Source organism: Pseudorca crassidens, chromosome 2 (genome assembly GCF_039906515.1).
Source record: "Pseudorca crassidens isolate mPseCra1 chromosome 2, mPseCra1.hap1, whole genome shotgun sequence".
NCBI classification, from domain to species: domain Eukaryota; kingdom Metazoa; phylum Chordata; class Mammalia; order Artiodactyla; family Delphinidae; genus Pseudorca; species Pseudorca crassidens.
The window spans coordinates 151,412,735-151,434,099 of NC_090297.1; the positions used below are offsets into that span (position 1 = coordinate 151,412,735).

The 21,365-nt window shown below is 48.0% G+C and overlaps 1 protein-coding gene across 3 annotated transcripts in view; it reads right to left on the bottom strand.

Moving 5' to 3' along the window:
• Nucleotides 1-21,365, bottom strand: part of MDM4 (MDM4 regulator of p53) — a 93,389-nt gene that overhangs the window by 29,646 nt on the left and 42,378 nt on the right. For 2 of the 3 annotated variants that reach the window (XR_010941326.1, XM_067729304.1), the window contains one exon: nucleotides 11,667-12,397. The exons of the other annotated variant lie outside the window; for it this stretch is intronic. Coding sequence is in view for 1 of the 2 variants with exons in the window: in XM_067729304.1 (XP_067585405.1) it covers nucleotides 12,345-12,397 (53 nt within the window). In the remaining variant the exon portion in view is untranslated. Of the gene's footprint in view, nucleotides 1-11,666; nucleotides 12,398-21,365 lie in introns of those variants that run through there. 3 annotated transcript variants of the gene reach the window in all.

The following is a 21,365-nucleotide window of genomic DNA, read 5'->3' on the forward strand; positions in this document are numbered from 1 at the left end:
GCTCGGTGGGACCTGCCTGAGTAACTCTGTCAATCTGTCATAGAGAAACCGGCCCCTCCACCCAGAATGTGGCTGAAACCAGAGCCTGGGTGTCACAGCAGCCTTACCGCCACACCTGTAAGTCCAGGCTGAGCTGGGAGGGGGCACAGAATGAGACAGACAGTCCCCGGCTTCTCAGGAAAATGCGCAGTTGGGATGTCTGTACAGTAGTGCATGTGCACGCTTGGGAAACCCCCACCAGATGTAGGGGAATCCTAGAGGGTTGGCTGCCCAGCAGCTTCTTTTCTAGAAACTGCACATCCACATGGTTACAGCGAGACTCCCAGGGGCCATGTGCCTTTCTCCCCAGCCCCCACTTCCAGCTACATGATTGGACCAGCAGCAGAAGCCCATCTGAGTTGGGCCAATCGGAGTTCTTCCCTGAGAATTTGGATTTAGAACCGAGAGATCCCAGCAAGGTCTGGTTTTCTCACAAACAAGACGGATATAAACTTCAAGAATGTTGGTGCTGGCCATTTTCCTCCATATAGGCAAGGATACAGAGGAAGGCAGTCTGTATCAGGAGAAAAGAATGAGTCCGACCTGAAAATGAAAAGAGAAGGCCCAGTAGCATTTATACCCTTGGGTTCTCTGATACTCTAAGATTCTTCTAACAAAGGCACCATTTTTGCTTAGAGTTGGTTTCTGTTAATCGCAATCAATAAAAAGTTAATATAGGGCTTCCCTGGTGGCGCAGTGGTTGAGAGTCCGCCTGCCAACGCAGGGGACACGGGTTCGTGCCCCAGTCCAGGAAAATCCCACATGCCGCGGAGGGGCTGGGCCCGTGAGCCATGGCCCCTGAGCCTGCACATCCGGAGCCTGTGCTCCGCAACGGGAGAGGCCACAACAGTGAGAGGCCCACGTACCGAAAAAAAAAAAAAATTAATATAGTACAACTCAGTTGTTCTCAACCAGGGGTGATTTTGTTCCTCAGGGAACATTGGCAATATCTGGAGCCATTTTTGGTTATCATAACTGCAACTACTCATCCTACAGTGCACAGGACAGCTCCCACAACAAAGAGTTTTTCAGCACAAAAGTAGATGGTAGCAAGGTGGAGAAACCCTGGTGTGACTGAATGTACCATGTATGTCTAAGGCAAGAGCATCATCATATAAAAGTAAGTTCTCTGGGCTTCCCTGGTGGCGCAGTGGTTGAGAGTCCGCCTGCCGATGCAGGGGACACGGGTTCGTGCCCCGGTCCGGGAAGATCCCACATGCCGCGGAGCGGCTGGGCCCGTGAGCCATGGCCGCTGAGCCTGCATGTCCGGAGCCTGCGCGTCCGGAGCCTGTGCTCCGCAACGGGAGAGGCCACAACAGTGAGAGGCCCGCGTACCGCAAAAAAAAAAAAAAAAAGTAAGTTCTGTGTCTCCATTTAAATGGTAATATTCTGGTGGTGAGAGTTCTCAAGCATTGAGAGTGAGAGGAGTGTGGGTTAGTGCAACCTCTCAGAAGAATCATTTAACAATACGTATATCAAGATCCTTAAAATGTTCACTCTTAGATCCAGTAATTGACTTTGTAGAATTTATTTGTGGTAGAAATTCTTAATTCAGAGATATACACAAATATTTATACGGAAGGATGTTCATTGCAGCTTTATAATGGTGAAAAATCTTAAATATCCAACCATTGCGTATTGGTTACATAAATTACGATACATTCGTGTCACAGAATAATATATGTAGCACTGAAGATTATGTTTGTAAAGTTTACTTAATAACAGGAAAATGCTCATTATGTTAACTGAAAAACAAGAATATAAAAATTTTGATACATATATGCTGTAGGGAAATGTATCAAAACATTAATCATGGTTATATCTAGAGAGTAGGATCACAGCTAGGTTTTGTTTTCTTAATTTTAAGAAATATTTTCCAATTTTTCTACAATGAAACATGTATTACTTTTATAATTAGGAAAAATTAATACCAAAAATGAATCCTAAAGTCAGAATTGAGGACAGTGTAGATTTATTCAGTTATCCAAAAATAAATATATACATCAAGAACCTTCCAGGTACCAGACATCGTGAACAAAAGACAAGGCCCCTGCCCTCGCTGGGTTTCTAGTAGAGAAGGGGAAGCAGCCTGGAGTTTCCAACCACTTTCAAATTCACCCTCATAGAAATCCTTTAAAAAGACTTCATTATTAATAGTTAAATATCTACCATTTATTGCGAGATTATTGTAGAAGTACTAGATGTCTTACAGTTTGGATCTCATGATCTCTGCACAACACCCCAGAGAAATATGGTCAAGTCTTGGTCAAGGTCACGTGGCTATTGGCAGTGGTCAGGATTCAAACCAGACCCATTTATGCTGTGAACAAATTACCTGTCCACTCTGCTCCCTTCCTCAGTGACTGAGCATTTGTGAGCCTGAACCAGGTGAGGTGGCAAATGGGGGTCCTCAAGGAGATTTTAGAAAAGGACATGCAAAGTAGGCCACAGACCAGGTATCAGGCTAACAGGCCAAGGGTCAGTTGTTTGTAGTGTCAGGGAAGGCGGCAGAGCCAGGGGTCAGCAACACTGTCACAGCGGTGCTTGAAGCATCCCATGGGAAGGAAGGATGAAAATCTCCCTCTTCCTTGGTGATGGAGAAGCCCAGGACAGGTGGGAGTGGAGAGACTGGGAAGCCCCAGCAGTGAAGCTGCTGGCTTGTGATCAACGGGTTAACTTTGTGAACTGAATTAAGTAACAAGAGTGGATGCCTGGAGTGGAGCAACTTGGTTGGTTTGTGCCCAGGACAGAGGGGACGGTATCTGCACTTCCAACAGCTGGCTGACCGGGTAAAACACTTCCCTCAAAGCCCAGGTCACTGCGGTTGGCGGGGGCGTCCTGGCGCCTTCAGTGGCAGAGGCAGAAGTGGAGAAATACCAGGCAGCCTGAGCTGATTTCCAATCACAGTCTGGCTCCTTGGTTCAGATATTTTGTCCTGAGAGGCAGAGAAATTTCCAGGAAAAAGCCCCAGGCTAGGAACCCAGAGGCCTGAGTTGGAACCCCAGGTGGACCTCATGTCAAAGGACCAGACCTTGTCACATAACCCCCCGAGCGCCCATGTCCTCAACTGCAGACAGAGAATCACAGAGCCCTCCCTGCCCCTCCCGAAGAAGCCAGTTCTCTTGGGGCCTTAGTGTCCCCTTCTGTACAGGGGAGATGATAACAGCACCTCCTTCTCCCCAAGTAACACATAACACCCGCCCTGAGAAAAAGCCTGGCGCAGAGGGACTTTGCTGCTGCCGCTGCTGTTTTTAGGCTAATTTGAGATAGATGTGGAAGTGCTTTGAGAAACACAAAGCACTTCATGTTCAAATAAAAGGTGTTACTTCCATTCTTCCTTCTTCCCACCTGGGTCCTCAAAACATCCCTCTCCACACCAGGCAGCTGCATTACTCACCGGTACAATCACCCCAAAACCTGCCTTGAGCTCCCTCCTGCCCCATGTTCTCCCTAATCTGACCACCCCTTCACCTGGCTGACTCAGACCCCCTCCCCCTGGCTGACCCTGAAGCCCCTCCCCCTGGCTGACCCTGAACCCCCTCCCCCTGGCTGACCCTGAACCCCCTCCCCCTGGCTGACCCTGAACCCCCTCCCCCTGGCTGACCCTGAACCCCCTCCCCCTGGCTGACTCTGAACCCCCTCCCCCTGGCTGACCCTGAACCCCCTCCCCCTGGCTGACCCTGAACCCCCTCCCCCTGGCTGACCCTGAACCCCCTCCCCCTGGCTGACTCTGAATCCCCTCCCCCTGGCTGACTCAGACACCCTCCCCCTGGCTGACTTGCTCCTGCCTGGCCCACAAAGCCCCGTTCTGCTTCCTCTGCTCTGGAAGCCTTCCCTGACACCCCCAGACTGGGCCAGGGGCTCTTTCTCTGGGCTTTGCCAGCACCTGTGCTGACTCCTAGCTGAATATGCTGTAATTTTCTGTTTTCACATTTTGGTTTTTTTTGTCTTTTTTTTAGTCTCTTGCCCTCACCAATTCCCCTCTCCTCCCCTCCCCACTCCCGACCCCCACCACTATGAGCTCCCCACGCACAGACAGGTGTCCAATGTGTCTTTGTGTCCCTGGTATCTGGTGAAGTCTAGGCATATGATTTTAGGCTCAGCAAATGTGTATGTATTTGAATGAATGGGTAAATAATGTATATGAAATCACTCTTGACAGTCTTAAGAATGATTATTTTTAATAGTTCATTCCACAAATACTCATCGATCACCTGCTATTCTTTGCAAAACCTCTCCTAGGTGCCTTAGGCAATGCACATGAGTCCCTGCCCTCAAGGAGTTTGCAGGGGAATGGGAGAAGCCCTAGTGTAACTTTATTCCCTACACACTTCAATAGCATATATATATTAGCATAAAGATGTGCTATGAAACAGGCCCAGGTGACATGTGGAAGTACAGTGAGGAACAGCTCTGCGGTGGTGGTGGTGGGGGGTGGCTTCGGGAAGGCTTTCTGAAGGAGTGGGTGGCTTGAGCACTGCCTGTCAAGGAGCCTCGACAAAACCTGTGGCAGGACCTAACCCTCCCCCAGCCCTGGCCCATTCAGTCTCACAGCCCGGCCCTGCCTCCCTGAAGGCGGCCAGCCCGCCTCAGCTCCCTGAGGCAGCCACCCCGGGACCACAGGGAGCCCTTGCCTGAGACCTCTGAAGTGCCCCCTCTGGCCAGGGCCTCAAGGCCAGCAGAGGCAGAAGTTGGTGGAATAAGGCTTTGGAGATACCAAACCCTGGCCCTGCCACTCACCACTGTGTGGCCTGACATGTTGACTTTACCCAAGGCTCAGTTTCCTCATGCATAAAATGAGGGCAACAATTGTAACTGGTGAGATGGTGACACAAATGAAACAATACATATAAAGAACCTGAAACATTAAAAAAAAAAACTCTAGGGCTTCCCTGGTGGCGCAGTGGTTGAGTCCGCCTGCTGATGCAGGGGACACGGGTTCGTGCCCCGGTCCGGGAAGATCCCACATGCCGCGGAGCGGCTAGGCCCGTGAGCCATGGCCGCTGAGCCTGCGCGTCCGGAGCCTGTGCTCCGCAACGGGAGAGGCCGCAGCAGTGAGAGGCCCGCATACCGCAAACAAACAAACAAACAAAAAAACCTCTATAGGGCTTCCCTGGTGGCGCAGTGGTTGAGAGTCCGCCTGCTGATGCACGGTACGTGGGTTCATGCCCCGGTCCAGGAAGATCCCACATGCCGCGGAGCGGCTGGGCCCGTGAGCCATGGCCGCTGAACTTGCGCGTCCGGAGCCTGTGTTCCTCAACGGGAGAGGCCGCAACGGTGAGAGGCCCACGTAACCAAAAAAAAAAACACCTCTATAAATGTAACCTCTTTTTACCTCTAGGATCCATCAAACTGCAGTACTTCTCAGGCAGGGTGGGTCTCTGGGCCTAATGGGTGTGTCACTCAGACATCTTACAGGCCCTGCCCCTCCCTCTGGTCTTCAGGTTTTTCCTGGGATCCCAGGAAAATGATGCAGGTTAGCAAAGCCCAGACCTCCTAAATTTTACAGGTACATTTAAGAATCTCTCCCATCAGCTGGTCAAGAATTAGCCTGTAATTAGACTGTAGATGTCTGAAAAGAGAGAATGGTCCCATCTGAGCCTCTGAGCCTGTGAAGCACAAGAGGGCAGGCGGAATTACCCCAGATGAGGAAACCAGGTCTGGAGAAGGGAAATGACTTGGCCAAGGTCACACAGGGAGCTAGCAGCACAGTTCAAACCAAATCTACTCCTGCTTCTACCACGTAGAGTTACTATCTAACAGGCTTGATGCCAGGGCTGAAGGCCCCAGCAAATACAAGTCACACCTAGAGCCACACTACCTAACTCAGGGATTGGTTAGGTCTGGGGGAGATACTTCTGGGAGCTAATCAGAAATGTCTAAAACCCTCAGCAAATAGATCTAGCTCTTAGCTCTGCAACTTAAAGCCCTGAGACCTTGAGCATGTCCCTTTCCCTCTCTTGGTCCCCTCCTTCCTCCTTGTGGAATGAGGCAATTTTCCTTGAAGTCCTCAAGATGCCTTGTCCCCTGACTCTCAGGGGCTCCCAGCATTCAGAGGAGGGGGTGTAAGGCCAAGTCTCCAGCCTTGATCTCATTCTCTTTCAAAGGACACAAGCCTTAGGAATATCTGGCCATTCATCCTACTCCCTGCCCCACCCCCTTCCCCTGCCTCCTGCTTCCCAGATGGATCTGTCCCTAGTCCCCTGGTTGTCAGTGCTGCAGCTGGCTGGCGGGGAGGGAAGGAAGAGGCCGGATTCATAACAGCCTTGCCTGTATCTACCAAGTAGATAGATACCCCCACCCACCCCATTCACTCTGCAACTGTATCATCTCCAGTCACCCCTCTCCTCCCTGCACCCCATGCCCCAACCACAGGAGCCTAACAGATTCCCAGGTCAACAGCTCCTTGCAGCTGGACCCTTTGCTGGGGGGATGGGAGCCCTCTGAGCTGCACATCTCAGGGAGAAGACGACTTGGACCTCTGCTTACTGGGTCTCCTCTCTGTTCCATTTGTCCCTGTGCACGAGGTTGGTAGGAACAGTCACAAGTCACCTTGCCTGACACATTAAGGATGACGCAGAAGCCCAGGAACGTTCAATGGCTTGCTCAAGTTCAGGGTAGGAGCAGGAGGGGGAATTTGCTCACTCAGTGTCTGGGAGGCACTTGGCCAGGACACCAGGCCTCCCCTGTACCCACCCCACTCCCGCCATAGCCTCACCCAGTATGGTGGTTGGGTAGATATGGGGGAGGGGAACTCTGTCTTCTAACTCAGTTTGTTGTGCAGATTCAGGGAGAACTCCAATTTCAAAACTGCCAGTGAGGCGTGGCAAAGGGGGAAAAGATAAAGACCACACACCCTAAAGAAAGGAGGCTTCAGACCCACTGATACACTCCCCGAGCCCCCTGCCAGCTCCCAGAGCCTGACACAACACCCCCTCCTACTGAATCTTTAATTGAAAGAACCAGGCTTACATGGGGATGGGTGTCAAGCTACATAATTAATCTGCACCAGAGACTGCCCCTCCTGGAGGGCTGAAACAGATCAAAGCTCCGTCTGTGGAGCACACACTCTCCAGGGGAGCCAGAAGCAAACAAAAGATTTGGAAAACCAAAAACATAGATGAGGAAAAAGAGGAGAGTTGGGAGTGAGGGAATGTTTGAGGAATGCTGGACAAGAAGGGCACAGGGCTCCAGGCCACGCTTGTTCCCTTGTGTCTCTCTTCACCCCCGGCCTCAGTGACAAGACAGTTGGTGTCCTCAGCTCCAGGTCACTGCAGCGAGCCCCCTGTCTCTGTCCACCTGACCCAAATGAAGCTCTCTCTTATGACTTTCTTTCATCTCTGTTCCCAGTAACTTACAACCCTCCCTGACCACCCACCTTCTCTTTCAGGCTTCCAAGCCTTTGCAACTGCTGCTTCATCTCCCTGGAGCGTCCTTGGGTTGGGTTTTTGTCACCGGCAATCAAGAGTCTAACGTAAGAGAATGCTCACCTGGGGGCGTGGAGCAGAATGGAGAGTTGTTAAGTGTGTGCACTTTGGAGGGAAATTGCCAAATTCAAATCCCTATGCCACCATTTGCTAGCTGTGTGACCCTGGGCAAGTCATTTAACTTCTCTGTGCCTCAGTTTACTCATCTGTCAAATTGGGTTGTAACAGTACCCAACTCACAGAGTTGTCATTAATGAGTTAGTATCTGTAAATATCTGATTAGAAGGATACACCATGTAAGCACAGGCCGTTATTACCGCTACGACCACACCCCACTGGATTGACAGGCAAGGGCTCCTTTGCAAAGTAGATATGCGAGTTACTCATTCAGCCAGATGGGCCATGCCTGGTTCTGTAACCACGGAGCATCCCCTTGTGTGTTGTCCTCCAAGGTCACATCTAAGAGTGGGAGGACTGGACCACCAATGGGGGAGGAGTTAAGTGGGAGAGGACTGTGGACTGAGAGAGAGGGGAGGGTTGGGGAACAAGGGAGTATGCACATGGGACATCTAGGAAGTCCTTGTCTTCCATGTAGTACCAGGAAAGGGACACCCGCAGGCTCTGCAGAGGACAGGGCTGAGCTCTGGTCTCAGCGATCCTTGCAGGGGGACTTCTAGCCCCCTGAATGCGGCCTCCTATCCCCACAGCAGCTGGTTTCCTCCTAAAATGTCTTAAGTCAAATATACCTCGGCACCAGAAGATTAATTTATCTTCAGAGCTCCCCTTTGGTCTATTGGAGGTATTCACATTCCTCCGACTCTCATAACTTTACTCTGTCTCACAAGAACTCAGACTCCTGGCCTTATTTTGCAAATAGAGCATTTGTCCCCCATCCTTTACCTTACAAATTACTTACAAATTTGCTCCTCCGACTGAGCAAAAACATTTTAATCTGCCCTGTATAGGAAGGGAGGGAGGCAAGTGGGGAATGGGGTAGGATGAGGGATAATTACATACATTCTGCTACATGAAAGAAGGAACAGCATAAAGCTTTTTTAAAATAATTAATTAATTAATTAATTTAGGCTGCATTGGGTCTTCGTTGCTGTGCGTGGGCTTTCTCTGGTTGTGGCCAGTGGGGGCTACTCTTCGTTGCGGTGTGCAGGCTTCTCATTGCAGTGGCTTTACTTGCTGCGGAGCACAGGCTCTAGGCACTCAGGCTTCAGTTGTTGTGGCACGCGGTCTCTAAAGCGCAGGCTAAGTAGTTGTGGCGCGTGGGCTTAGTTGCTCCGCAGCATGTGGGATCTTCCCGGACCACAGCTCGAACCCGTGTCTCCTGCTTTGGCAGGCGGATTCTTAACCACTGCACCACAAGGGAAGTCCCATAAAGAATTTTTAATGTGCTGCTTTTCCCAGTGAATTAACACAAACAATCCCTCTCTCCTATCTGGTACTCAGTAAATAAGACAGAATGACTGTCTTTCCTTGCTCTGGTAAGTCATAAAGTCCATGCAGCCAAGTCAGCAGTAAACCTAGTTTATATACAGTTTTTGTTTTGGGACCCCAGGCCAAGGTGAAGAAAATATTTGTTGAAAAGAAGTGAGAATGTTCATTCACTGTCTGTGTTTGGTAGCGGGGGGGGGGGGGGGTCTACCTGGCTTGGTGTTGGGAACTGAAGGGTGGCCTCCCTCTCCTCCAAATGCAGTTCTCTGGTTTCCAGACAAACCAGGGTTAGGCTACCCATCCTTACGTGGGACCCCACAGGCAGCTCCAGTGAATGACCGCGATGTGGGACCTCATTCCAGCTGAGCACAAAAGTGTGCAGGAAAGAAGGGGAGATTCGGGCAGGACAGGTTCTGGCCTCAGCTGGGCCCTGCTTTACTCATTACAGATATTTCAGGCTCTCCCTAGTGCTGTGACCGGTCTGTCTGTCCTTGGTTCCACAGGGGAATCGCACACAGATCCTGGTTACTACTTGTACATTGAGCATGCTGGGAGATTCTAGGGACAATAATTTCTGAGTAAATTACCTAAGTGCAGAGGGTCTAACATGGGAGCTAGGAGAGCACAGAGCAGGGACAGGAAGTGGGAATAAGTGATTTGTACATTAATCACAAAGCAATCAGTGGATGACAAGGGGCCCTGGAGCCACTGGGTCTGTCCAGCTGGACTCGACAGAGGGAAAGGTCACACTTGCTCCATCCATCACCAAGACACCCACATACCTGGCTTCCATGTGCCCAGGCCTCCTATTTCTGGCTCAGCAGAGATGCTGCTCTGACCTGGCTCATTGTCCTTGATCCTCTGGGCCATCCCAGCATCCACATGCCCTGCCACACCTGGCACAGGCCACGGGGTCCCCTTGGCCAGCACAGTGCAGAGGAGGGCATGGCTTTGGCCAGTTAACCTTTGTAAGGCCAACTGGCCCGAGGCAGGGGAACGCAATCAGTCTCACAGGTTGCATCAGACCGAAACTTTCCGGACCACCCAGTTCCAGAAACTGACCTGGAGACTTTCCGGACCACCCAGTTCCAGGAACTGACCTGGAGACTTTCCACCCGGCCCAGGCTTCCCGCCTTTCGAGGGGTGGGACTAACGGTCCCAAGACTGATGCGACCGGCACCAGATATTGCCACAATACCCGAAAAGACCACCAAATAAGGAATACCCTGCGCCTCCCGGATTCACCACACCCCTTTCCCTTCTTCCCCTATAAATTCTGCCCAAACCCTCGCCCGGGCGGGACTTCTCTGGCCCCTTTAACTCGGACCAGTGAACCTCGCCCGGGAGCGTTCCCAAATAAAGCTTGTTTAAGCGCTCCTCCGTTTTTGGTGCCGTTCCTTACAACCTTTAGGAAGCCGTATTGGGGGCTGGCCCTCCTCAGCTCCCGAAGTCTGCATCCTCCTCTTCCTACACCTTGTATCTTCCTGGTTGTCACGGGGCAGGGAGAGAGGGCACATTTCCCACTGCTCTGCCACCAACTCACTCTGCTGATCCTCCCCAGCTTCCTCCTTCTCCTGTCAGGTCCATCCCTACCCCTCAGTCCCGGACAGCACAGAGGACCCTGCTGGAGGGAGCTCCTTGCCTACCTTCCCCAGCTCCTCTCTGACTGGAGAGGAAACCAGGTCTGGAGAAGGGAAATGACTTGGCCAAGGTCACACAGGGAGCTAGCAGCACAGTTCAAACCAAATCTACTCCTGCTTCTACCACGTAGAGTTACTATCTAACAGGCTTGATGCCAGGGCTGAAGGTCCCAGCAAATACAAGTCACACCTAGAGCCACGCTACCTAACTCAGGGATTGGTTAGGTTTGGGGGAGATACTTCTGGGAGCTAATCAGAAATGTCTAAAACCCTCAGCAAATAGATCTAGCTCTTAGCTCTGCAACTTAAAAGCCCTGAGACCTTGAGCATGTCCCTTTCCCGCTCTTGGTCCCCCCCTTCCTCCTTGTGGAATGAGGCAATTTTCCTTGAAGTCCCCAAGATGCCTTGTCCCCTGACTCTCAGGGGCTCCCAGAATTCAGCAATGCACATGAGTGCATTGCCCTAACGTCTTGGGTCCCAGGTGCAGATCAATTTGTTTCTGACATTGTTTTCATGGCAAGTGTGTTACGCCGTAAAGGGCATTTCCATTTGAACGGGAGCACTGTCTTTGCCCAGATGTGACACTTGGCAGTGGATCTCAGCAGTGGTGACGGTCTGGGGGAGGAAAGAGTCTTGACTATAAGGGCTGATTCATGGTTCAAATCCACAACTCTGGATTCAGACCCTGGGTTTCAATCTGGCACAACAACTTCCTAGCTGTACAACCTTGGGCCAGTCATCTAACCTCTTCTAGTTCCTCATCAGTAACAGGTATAAACATACCCACCTCACAGATCAAGGAGAGGATTTAATAAGTGTATATTTTAAGAACCTGGTACAAGTTTGAAACTGCTCCCCTTTGCATGGTAAGGCTGGTGTTTCTGGCATTGGAGAGGGGGTGAGGGGAGGTTGAATCAAATTGTCCTCTGAAGCTGAATGCCAGGAGGGCAGGTTATTTTAAAGGTACTTGGCCCCAAATATCTATAGCACAGCACCCCTCTGGATTTTCACCATTATAGTCATTTTTCAGGGGAAGCATCATTGTTCCCCTAGGGTCCTCTTTTGAAATGTGAAAATCCTTGGGAAGTCAAAGTCACTAATACTGTACCGTGAGAAGTTGAATCAGATGATTTTGTTTATTTCATTGGAGAAAACACAGGGTGCCCTGCAGCTCAGAGTCCAGAAGAAGCAAGGATTGTCCCAGCTGTGGAAGGCACACTATGTGCCAGGACCTGAGCCAGGCACTCGCTTACCCATGACTTCATTCCACTCTCACGACAACTCTCAGAGGTAGTTATTGTAAAACGGTAATTTTTTTTAAAGGTAACATCAAGATCTTTGTACAAATATAAAATTAACACATGTCAATGATATCATTTAACTCATCAATTAATGAGGGATCTAGCAAGATGTTACAATTGCTCAAAAGAGAATCCAAAGCGCAGATGTACATAAGCCATCAGGAATGCTTGCAATTAATTTACTCAACAGACACAACATTGGTCAATATCCACAGGGCAATAATCCACTGCATGTCCACTGGATACAATTTGTATTTTTATTGGCAAAATCATTTGTACTATGATCAGTTTTCTACAATTTACAGAGTGGTAAAAGAGCTCAAAGACAATGAAAGGCAAAGATAATCCAAAGAGAAACTACACAGGACACCCAATAACCTTTTTTGCCCATTTCAAAGTCTTTCACAACTTTTCCTAACATGATGACTATCCTCCTTTCATGACAAAGCAGAAATGACAGAGACGGGCACAGAAAGTGGGAAGGGAAAAGCCATCTAGTGCCAGCCCCATCGGAGTGCTGAGGAAGTCCATGACAAAGATGTCACATCTGGGATGAAATTAGGAAAATAAGAATGAGATAACTTTCTCATAAAGCTATAAGATTTTATTCAAAGGACCATCCTTTATTAGAGATTATCTCCTTCACACATTTGTGGCATTAAAATGTACTTTCCTTTATGAAAGGATGGCGGTAATATATGGTAGCAGTAGTTGTTCTTTTTTTTTTTTTAATTTATTTATTTGGCTGCGCTGGGTCTTAGTTACGGCACACCGGATCTTCGTTGCGGCATGCAGGATCTTTTAGTTGCGGCATGCAGGCTCTTAGTTGTGGCATGCATGTGGGATCTAGTTCCCTGACCAAGGATTGAACCCTGGTCCCCTGCATTGGGAGTGCGGAGTCTTAACCACTGGACCACCAGGGAAGTCCCGAGTAGTTGTCCTTTTTTTAATGTATGTGTTTGATGAAATAAAGGCTGGCAACCCTATGTAAGTCCCCATCTTAAAAAAAAAATGTCAATTTTTATTGCTGTGCTTTATTTTTAATTCCATTCATCTGTGATAGCCAAAATTCTGGAAATGCTGATCCTGTTCACAATTCTGAAATTTTGTGCTGTAGGTAAATTCCTTAAAGGATGATTCCTGAGCAATACTACCGAGGTCCCCTAACCTATCAGAGTTCTCCTTGTAGTGGAGGATGGGAAGCTGATTTGGACAGGGCATCCAGATATGAGGCTGAATAGAGAAGGAAGAAGAAAATGATGACCAATGGTCTGACTCCCAGGGATGCCAGAGGGGGGTTAAGATGGAGGAGAGCTAGGAAGTCACCTTCCCTGGCACTGGCCTCAGAATTCATTCTGTGCGTTGTGCTGCAGGCCTGTCAACAGCCTTTACCTACACCATCCTCCCTGCCCGTAGCAGAGAAATTTTTGAGGCTCAATAAAACCTGGCCTATGCTGGATGTGGTCCAGGAAGGATAGGCAACAGGGCTTGGGACCACCTCCCTTCTGAGAGCCCACCCTAAGGCCTAGGGTATAGGGATGTAAGCAAAGTAAGGAAGGAGAGGCGTTACAGACTTCTGAAGCCAACGACTGACTAGACCTGGAGGACTGGAACAGAGATTTCCTGGCATGTTAGATATTAACATTTGCAGCCTGGTTTTCAACTCCTCCATATCAGGAGTTTCCTTGGCAAAGCCCTGCTGCCTCCCCCACATTTGCCTGCCCCACTGCTACAAGTTGGAAACAGCAGAGGGACTGCTTTTAAAGGCACGGTGCTGCCCTCCAGAGAGCAAGACGCCCCGGTGGCCCCTCCCCAAAGATCAGGGAGGGCAGGCGCTGGAGTTTGGGGTTTCATTTGGGAATGGTGGGTTGAGTCCGAAAGAGGATCCACAGGCACAAGCATTCTGTGTCAAGTGCCTGCTTTCTGCTGGACTCACAGCAGAGAAAGAGAGCAGAGGGAAGGAGATAGTTCCCGAAGGTTTTCTTAAAAAGTGCATTTAAACTTAAGACTATAGTGCAGCTGAACAGCTGGATTGGAAAATTGGTTGTTTAGCTCTGCAGTCGGTGTCAGGGCCCACTGGCTGAGAGAGAATAAAAGCTGTTTGAGTTTGTGAACTGCCAGTGCTATGAACCAAGGCAAAGGGCCTCTAGGGAGCGGGGACTCAGTGACCTCTTTTCCCCATTTCCACACATCAGGGGGAATGACAGCACTGAGCTAAGGAACCATTGCCAGGGGCCTGGGCTGGTAGCACGACAGGCAGTGGCCCTGCTCTAGAGTTCTCCTGTTCCCAACTCTGCCTTTAAGGAATCACAGACCCAGAATTCCAGAATCTCAGATCCAGAGGGGACCAGAGATTGCACAGAATGCCCGCTTCAGCTCCCGGACAGATGGTCCCCTAGCACAGATGCCCAGTGCCCCAGGGAATGCTCACAACTCCTCTGCCCCGATGTTTGCCAGCTTAGATGGGTAGTAAATTTCCTTCTTGTGTGTGCTGAAACCCACATCCCTTCCACCAACCAGCATGGTGGGTATATCCCTTAAATGGGAATGGCCCCTCAGATGACCTGACCCACAGGTCACAGACTACCCAAGTTCACCTGCAGGCATTTTTTTCTTGGCCTAACTAGTGCTTAAAACTCTTTTGTTAAATCCAATATTTACTCCAGCCCCAGCACTCCCTGTTGTCCCCTGGCCCAGCCACTTTCCTTGTTTGTGAGACCCGGCTGGTCTCCAGAGTTACACTATGGGTTTTTGCAGTGACCATATATGAAGAGCCTCCTTGGTCTAGTGTTCATTCCCTTCCTTTATAAATTAGCCTCTTCCCTTCCAGAGCTACACTCACCCCAGGGATTTCCTTCCTCTTGTCATGCTCTTATCTCCATCTTGTGACCTTTATTAATATAAAACCAACCAAACCAGCAGAGCAATTTTACTGTTCCTTTTCCTGTGCACGTGCATTTAAGTCAGTGGTTCCAATCAGCTACCCTACCTTCTGGGATTTGGGGAAACCGGGGGTGTTATCATAATGACTGGGGCAATTAATGCTTGGGGGCCAGAGATGCTAAGTATCCTGCTGTGCAAGGGACAGTCCCATTAAAAAAAAAAAGCCACTAACCCTCACGGAGAAACACTGATTTAAATGGAACTGGCTTAATTTTTTTCCTATATCTTTTATTTAACTTCTTTCTCTATATTTCTTTAAAATGGGGATAACTTATTTCACTCACAGAACACTACATTTCCTTCATAGGGTTGTTGTGAAGATTACGCAAGATAAAACAAAACAGATGCCTGACACATCTGAGAACATAATAAATGTTAGTGATGATGGCCGATTTAAAAAATTGAGTGGTGAGACGAGAACAGGTGTGTCTACCCATGGATCTGGAGTCTAGTCCTACTAGAATAGCTAGTCTGCCATTAAACAACCATGTAATTCTGACCATGGCATTTCTCCTCTCCAAACAATGAGAGGTTGTACTAGATTTCTGGAGACCTGTTCTTCCCAAATATTCTACGGTTCTGTGTTACTAATAAGATGCATGACATACCCTTTTGATTTTCTTTCAGGCTTTCCTAGTCTGGGCCAGCACTCCCAGGAACAATGTTGAGAGCTGACCTGAGGCTATATTTCCTCCTACATCAGATTAAAGGACAAAGAAGACAGGTAAAGAAGAAACAGTGTGTACAGGACAGATACACACAGGATATCATTTCTTCCCTGAAGTCTGTGATATTTTGCGGGAGGCTGTGTTGGCTGGTGGCTTCAACTTTTTCCAGTTGTCTCCCTTCCTCAAATGGAGAAAGAGCTTTCTCCCCAGAAAACATCCTTTTGTGCTGATCACTAGACTCTCACCACAAAGGGATTCAGGGAAGCAGCTTCTGAGGCTCAGCAGTGAGGCAGAGGCTCAGAAATAGATCCCCCCATCCTCCCTTCCCACCTGCTAGAAGGAAGGCTGACGGTGATTGGAGGCAAGAGGACATCAAAGTGAAAAAACAGCAGTTCAGCTCATTTGAATAAACCAGGAAGAAAGGAACTGCAATAGCTTATTATTGAGAGAATAATTCGTACCTAGGTTACATATAGTAAGAGGAGATGGAGCATGGATGGTAGAAATTAACAAAATAAAAATCAGAAATATAATCTTCTTTGTGCCTGATGTGGAGTTAGAGTACCATTTACTCCGAATTTCTTACTTCAGATTTCCCTCCTGGATATTTGAGGAATCTTACAAATGATTCCTCTAAGCACCAGGAAGAAGAATATTCAAATAAGACTTGAACCTAGGGGGTTATCCTCAGGCAGATTCAAGTATGCTGTTTTAGTGGCAAAGGGACCTTCCTCTTAGATTTTACAGATTGCTGGGGCCCTCTGGTGGAAGATAAAGGTTACATCTGCTGGTTAAAGGCCACACTCACGGTTGAGGAAGCTGCAGCCCCCAGTTCTGAGGTAAGCAAGAGAAAGAGGAAATATCAGGTGCTAAGTATCTCACAGGCATTACTTCATTTGTTCCTTAACGCTCTGTTTTCTAGATCAGGGAGCTGAGGCTCAAAGACCCTAAGTGAACTGCCAGAGGTCACCTGCTAAATAGCTAACTGGCAATCCTAATTCAATGCCAAGGATTCCAGAAATCCTGATGGTCACGAATGTTTTAAATACAGACAACACACACACAGAAGAAAAAGAACACAGATGCAGTTATCCCCAGAATGTGTCCCATATTTAGGTAACAGATTTATCCAGTTTTAAGCAGTGTACTTTGCTGGAGTTTGAATTAAGGTTTTTCAACACAGTGCACCAGAAGTTTCATGTTTCTTTAAATTGATTTGAATACATGGCTTATTTCCCACTTTTTCTTTTAAAGGTTAATGATGAAGGGGAAAGAGCCGCAGAGGGAGAGGAAGCAAGATGGGGCTACCTAGACCAAATGTGTTAATTAGCCAAGCAATGCTTCATATCACTTCCCCTCTTTGGGTGTTGAAGAAGATGATCTTTAAGGACACGTTAACCTAAAAGATTTTTTTTGCATACCTTGCCCTAAACCTGAAATGACTGCTTACTCCTCTCTCCCTTCTTTTCTCCACCCCTGAAAGTTTTCTGTGTGTGTGTATGTGTGTGGCAGAAACATTTGAGTATCTAACTGAAATTTAGGAGTCTAGTAGGACAAAGCAAAAATCCATTCTTATACTCATGACCTTGCCCCCAGCAATTGCCCGCTGTTCCTCTTCCTCCCAAAACTTTCTATTATAATTATAGACTACAGCAGTGATTCTCAGAATGTGGTTCCTAGACCAGCAAAACCAGCATCACTTGGGAACCTGACAGAAGTGCAGGGGCTTGAGCCCACCCACACATACTGGTCGGAACCTCTGGAATGAGACCTAGCAATCTGCTGGCCAAGCCCTCCAGGTGATTATGATGCTTGCTAAGGATTGAAAGTACTGCTCGAGAACAGGGTTCTTAACCCAGGGTCCACAGAGAGTGTTAGGGGGTCTAAAAGTTCCTTGGGTTTGCATATAAAATTTTACATATGTATTTACCCTTCCTGTGGAGACAGGATCCACAGCAGCCACCTCCTGACCCCAAACAAGCTAGGGACTACTTACGGCCCTACAACTCTGTTTCATGGTAAACATCCTCCTGCTTGTGCCCACAAACTCTTCTCTTTCCTCCACTTCTTTACCTTAAAAGATGCCTGGCTTTCCCCCAAAGAATCTTAGTGGTCATTTTCCCACACCTCATCTACCTTCAGTACAGGAGATGGGCCTCCCCTGTACTGCACCCCGGCCATTATCCGTCTGCACATAAGTCTCTGCTCTTTTAAGACTTAAACGTATTCTCTTTTCTCCTCCTTTATTATGTCATCTGCTGACCTTCCAGATACCTTCCCTCATTCATTATAGACTTTGGGTTCCTACAATCCTGCCATCATCCTGGGTGATATCAACATCATATGAATGAATGATTCATCCGACACCCTAGCCTCACGGGACTGTCATTGACACATCAACATCAAAGAATTTCACCCCCATAACACTTCAACCACTCACTCTGTGCCACACCTGGGACTTGCCCTTACCTGGGATTGTACCAGACGGCTAAGGCTGAGTTACAGTGTGGTAACAAATCCCCAAATCTTGGTGGTTTCCAATAAAACGTTTGTTTCTCTGCCCACTGCAGGACAGCTGCAGCTCTACTCCCTGTTCTCGCCAATCTTGGAGCCAGGCTGAAGAAGCAGCCCCCGTTCTAGGGTGCACTAGCCTTGTGCTGAGAGAAAGGAGCAGACTGGCCCCCTCAATGGTCCCCAAATCTCTCCTCAGAAGTAACATGCTTCATTTCCACTCACATTTCATTGACAAGCCTGCTGTGAGAGAGGCAGGAAGCACAGTCCTCTCCAAGGCCTGGTGGAGAGATGAGGCAGACGTCTTTGAAGTCTTACTAGGACATCAATCTCTCTCAGAATGTGGCAACCTGTCTCTTCTGCTCTCGGCCCACTCCTACTATGCCATTCTTCCAATTTCATTAAGGCTTGCCATTTCCAATCAGCCCCCTCCTGGAAATAGTGCGAGTAGATACCCTGAACACTTAGTCAGTGCTGACTTGACATCTGTTATCCCGTGAGGTATCTGGGGCTTAGAGAAGTTACATAACCTGTCTTCACTTTCTTCTCATGATTGTCTTCTAGATTAGAACCATCACTTCAACCATTAGGGAAACCGAAGGACCAGGCAGAATTGCAAGCCCAGGTGGGGCACATGAATGTGTAGTAACAGCAGACCGCAAGTTGTGTGATTTTCCTCCTGAAGCACTCAGCAGCTGGACCTACTGGTTCTCAACCAGGGGCGATTTGCTCCTTAAGTGACATTTACCAATGTCTGAAGACATTTTTGATGATCATAATTGGTTGGGCAGGGAGTGCTACTGGCTGCTGGCATCTAGTGAGTAGAGGCCAAGGATGCTGTTCAACATCCTACAGTGCACAGGACACCCTTCCCCACAACAAAGAATTTTCCAAACCAAAATGTCAATAGTGCTGAGGTTGAGAAACCCAGGTCTAGAGATGGGGTAGTCTCAGGCACTTGTCTTGCAAAAGTTTCCTACTCTGTTCTCTCTCCTGTTCTCCAGCATATCGGTTTCACACCTTCTCCATTCTCTTCAAACTCTTATCCCAACTACATCCTCTTATCACACTCAACTCTCTCCTTCCGTGCTTTCAGCTACAGTCTTCTCAGATGCCATTGTTTCCTCACCTAAAGGCCCTTGCATGTCTCCTCTTATCTGTGGCATTCCTCCCCACCTCTTCAAACTCCTATCCTGCCTTTAGATCTGTTTCTCATTTCTTCAAGGAGGTTGCTCTTAAACCCTTGATTAAATGAGGCCCCTCTTCTATATTTCTCATAGCAGCATGTATTTTTCCAACATAATTCTTCACATAATAGTATGTGCTTAACTAGTTAGTTTCCCTAAGCCATGAGAGCAGGGCCCACATTCATCATCTTCACCATTGTATTCCCTGTACCTAGAAAGTATAAGATACGTAATAGATACTTAATATTTACAGCCCAGGGCTTTCCTGAGCTTTTCCACTTGAATCTCCTCAATGCACAAAATCAACACATCCAACTCATTACTTCTTTCCTACCTCATCACTGCCACCAAAATCCTACACTTTTACCCATATTCTTTATCTCAATGAATGGCACCACCATCCACCAACTGTCCAAACCATGCTAGACACCTCCCTTTCCCTCACATCCACATTCATTCATGAAGTCTGTCACTTCCACCTTGATTTCTCTCAAATCCATGCACTTCTTTTGGGTTTTTGTCTCAGACACAACGGTTTTAACTGCTGACTCTTCAATTCTTAGTTGCCTTGGACATATTAATTTTGCTAAGCCTTAAATACCTCCTGGGATAATAGATGCCAAGTCAGCACATACTAAGTGTTCAGTAAACGTTACCTATTATTCTTTCCAGTTCCAGTGCCATTGGCTTCGGGAGTATCATCATTTCCAGCCCAGATAGCTGCCACAGCCTAATGGTTCTCCCTGCCTCTGATCTAGCCAGCACTCCAGTCTCTTATCAACAATGCAGCCAGAATGATCTTTCAGAAATGTAAATGACATCATGTCACACTCCTGCTTAAAATCCTTTGATGGCTATCCACTGCCTTCAGGATAAGGTTCAAACTTGTTAGCTTGGCTTATCACATCTTCATTACCCAGCCCCTCCAACACTCCAGTCCCATCTCTCGTCACTTCTCCAGGCACATCGTTTGCTCCAGTTATGCGGAACAACTTTATGTTCCCAAACAAGCCATTCTCTTACCTGCAGTACTTTCATTACTGCTTCCTCAGCCCATGTGGAAACTGTCTTCTGTCCCTAACGTGACTGGTAGACTGTTAGGCAACTTGAGGGAGCTTCCTTATTCACTGTGGTATCCCCAGTACCAAGCAGGCTCTGGCTCCTATTAACCCTTAATAACTTTATTGAGCGAGTTTAACTCTTACCCTTTATTTTGAAAAGAAAGCAAAAGGAAAACATTAATCAAATGAATTTAGGGTTGGAGATATACATAGCAAGATTATCCCTGTATCCCCAAACCTGTAATGACCTGAAATCTTTCTAATAGCACTAATGCTTTTTATACTTTTAGAGGTTGGATTTGAGCAAATTCTAGCAAACAATCACTGGCTAGGCATTCGTCTGCTAATAACAGATTAGCTCAGTTACTAGTTTCAGCTTGCCTACTTCTAGCCTCAAGACTACTTTCAATAAGGGTAAACCTGCAGTACCAGGAATTAAGGTGAGTAGGATACAAACCCCAGGAAACAAAACATGGTATGCAGTTGTTATTATTAAAAAGTAACTTTTGGGACTTCCCTGGTGGCGCAGTGGTTCAGAATCCACCTGCCAATGCACGGGACACGGGTTCAATCCCCGGTCCAGGAAGATCCCACATGCTGCAGAGCACCTAAGCCAATGTGCCACAACTACTGAGCCTGCGCTCTAGAGCCGTCGGCCACAACTACTGAGCCCACATGCCCAAAGCCTGTGCTCGGCAACTATAGAAGCCACCGCAATGAGAAGCCTGCGCACTGCAACGAACAGTAGCTGCTGCTCGCCACAACTAGAGGAAGCCCGTGTGCAGCAACAAAGACCCAATGCAGCCAAAAAATAAATTAAAAAAAAAATAACTTTAAGAATTCACAAAACATGGGAATGGTTGTGTGGACATAGAAGCTGGCCTCATCCTTGTCTCTAATGCTCCTCTTGCTTTTTTTGTTTTCATTTTTTAAATGCCATCCCTACTATTTCCACTCTCTCTCCCACCCCACCCCCAGGCCTCCTCATACAGGTGTATACTACCTAACTCTAGGGGGATATCATTTGTATGGCAGCGTATGAAAGGTGCTCCCAAAAGTTGTGCAGTGAGCACCAATCTGTGCCTACTATGTGACAGCCGTAAGCTCAGGACAACTGACCAGATGCTTTACCCACCTTAATGGCC